This window comes from Ammodytes marinus (genome assembly GCF_949987685.1).
Source record: "Ammodytes marinus genome assembly, chromosome: 18".
In the NCBI taxonomy this organism is placed as follows: domain Eukaryota; kingdom Metazoa; phylum Chordata; class Actinopteri; order Uranoscopiformes; family Ammodytidae; genus Ammodytes; species Ammodytes marinus.
The window spans coordinates 20001-22500 of NC_137222.1; the positions used below are offsets into that span (position 1 = coordinate 20001).

Sequence of the window (2500 nt, forward strand, 5' to 3'; positions counted from 1 at the left end):
AAACGGGAACCAGCAAATCACGAAACCTCCCATCACCACGGCTAAGACGAAAGTGAACCTCTTCTCCCTGTTCACCATTGCTTTTCTGCGTGACATCGGGGTCCCTTGTAGTTTGGGAGATTCTTCGGAGGATAATTTCGTACCGGACGACGTCGCCAGAGTGTTTTTGTACTTTGCGGCCAGGCTTAGGACGTGGCCTTTCAATCCCGAAGTTCTATCATCCAATTTTCTTTGGCGATTTTTTTCGATGTCGTCTTGGAGTACTTCCGGAGCTGCGACGTCCTTTTCTTGATCGGAATCGGAACTAGAACTAGACGTGTTGTTTTGGAACACTTCCGTAGGTTTTTTCGCGTTGGGAACAGTCGAAGGAATTTGGTGAATTTCGCGATGAGGGATCGATATTGATGGCGAGGAGATGGATTTTCGGACCACTGAAATCTTGCCCGAATTCAGAGGGTTGTCCGTGGCGTTTTGGTATTTCGCAGGTACGCTTTGAAACGATGAAGGAGTGGAATCGGAGGTGTGAATTCTGGTCGTTATTTTCTCTGGATGGCTCGTAGACGTGATCCCTTGATCCCCGTTGTGTTGTGACGGCTCCGATATTTTCGCCGGGATTTCGACGACAGCTTTCCCTGGATTTTCTTCTTCCCCTGCCACGTCCGGCTTCTGTAAAGGTAAGATTAGATGACTTTAGTTATATATATATTTTTTTTTTTTTTTTTTTTTCTGACAGGTATATCACAGCTTAGTTAGGTTTGGTAATGAGGGGCGTGGCTTCTCCCTTTATGACATCATAAGGGGAGACCAATCGGACTGGGGTTTTTTCGAACACAGGTTTTTTTTTAGAAAAGTGGAGGTGTAGAAAAAGACAGAGGGGTTATTTTTTCTTCTTCAAACACACCAGGGAACCAAATTAATTTAGGAAAATCATGAAAACGTGCATTTTACATAATGGGTCAACTTTAAAACCACCAATCAGAAAATGGTCTACAGAGAGAAATACATAAAATAAATAAATAAAAGTCCTCTGGAATAAAACCAAGATAAAATAATGCACAAAACAAATAAACAATGCTGAAAAAAAGTAGAAAAAAAATGGCTACCAAATAAATAATAAATATAGTACATAATAAATAACATTGGTTAAAGGCCTACTTCACCGGTTTGAATATGAAGGTGTATTGAATTCTGAGATCCTATGTAGTATAAATGTGCAAAAAAAAATTGAAATCGGTTCATCCTAGCCTGAGAAAAGGCAGAAAGAGTGTTTTTTTTAACCCTATATTTAAAAAAAAACGTACTTCGTAAATATTACTGTGACATCACAGTAATATTTACAATGTAAGTTTTTTTTTAACCCTATATTTCTCTTTCTGTGATGTCACGAGAAAGAGAAATATAGGGTTAAAAAAAACACTCTTTCTGCCTTTTCTCAGGCTAGGATGAACCGATTTTAATTTTTTTCGCACATTTATACTACATAGGATCTCAGAATTCAATACACCTTCATATTCAAACCGGTGAAGTAGGGCTTTAAGTAAACCTCAGGAATAAAACCAAGATAAAAGCAGGTACAAAACAAATAAATAATGCTCAACAAATATCAAATAACATCGTGGGCTATATATGAAAAAAGAAAATGTCTACCTTCTGTCCGGGCGGGTTGCGTGTGTGTTGCTTAGCGATCTGGTAAATCCTGACGTAGACCAGAATCATGATGACACAGGGCGCGAAGAAAGATCCGATCGTCGAGTAGAGAATGTACCAGCGTTCATTGTTTAGCTCGCACACCTCTCCCCCTCCTTCGCTCTTGTCCAGCGTCAACAAGGGCGGGAAAGAAATCACAGCGGAAATCAACCAAACCACTATAATAGCCGCTTTAATTCTTGAAGGGGTACGTTTTGCGCCATAGGACACTGGCTTAGAAATGGACAAATATCGGTCCAACGCTATTGCGCAGAGGTGGACAATAGACGAGGTGCAAAAAAGGACATCCAACGCTAGGTAAATCTCGCACCAGATTATGCTGAAGGCCCAGTAGCCCTGTAGCTCGTTCGCTAACGAAAACGGGATTATTAGCGTGGCTACGAGGATATCCGCGGCCGCTAACGAAACGAGGAAAAGGTTCTGAGGTCCCTTCAGAGATCGCGAAGTCAAAACTGCGATAATGACGAGGATATTTCCGACAATGGTTAGGATCATCATTGACGTTATGGCGATTGCGAATGCCGCCGTAGCTTGCGGCGTGTAAGGCGAGGTGCGAATCGTGCTTCGGTTGCAAGGACGCGAGCCGGAAATGAGGGAGACGTTTCGGTTGGGGTTGGTGAGAATGCCGCCGATTTCGGATAGGCAGGGTGTGTCCGACGCAGTAGCCATGGTAGGGTTGGTATAGGTTGTTGTGTAGGAAAAAATTTCAGAGCTTAAAAAAAATTGGGTTCTTTATGGGAATTCATTGAGAAAAAGGGGTTTTTAGTCCAAAGAGAGGCTGCTTGGTCGAGGG

The 2500-nt window shown here is 42.2% G+C and overlaps 1 protein-coding gene across 1 annotated transcript in view; it reads right to left on the bottom strand.

The window, feature by feature from the left end:
* LOC307264974 (alpha-2B adrenergic receptor-like) overlaps nucleotides 1–2376 on the bottom strand; it is a gene marked incomplete at both ends in the record, with an annotated part of 2568 nt that extends 192 nt beyond the window's left edge. The window contains 2 exons of the mRNA XM_080046543.1: nucleotides 1–666; nucleotides 1648–2376. The exon at nucleotides 1–666 is cut by the window's left edge and continues 192 nt beyond it. Of these exons, the coding sequence (XP_079902669.1) occupies nucleotides 1–666; nucleotides 1648–2376 (1395 nt within the window). The remainder of the gene's footprint in view (nucleotides 667–1647) is intronic.
* Between the last annotated feature and the right edge of the window lie 124 nt (nucleotides 2377–2500).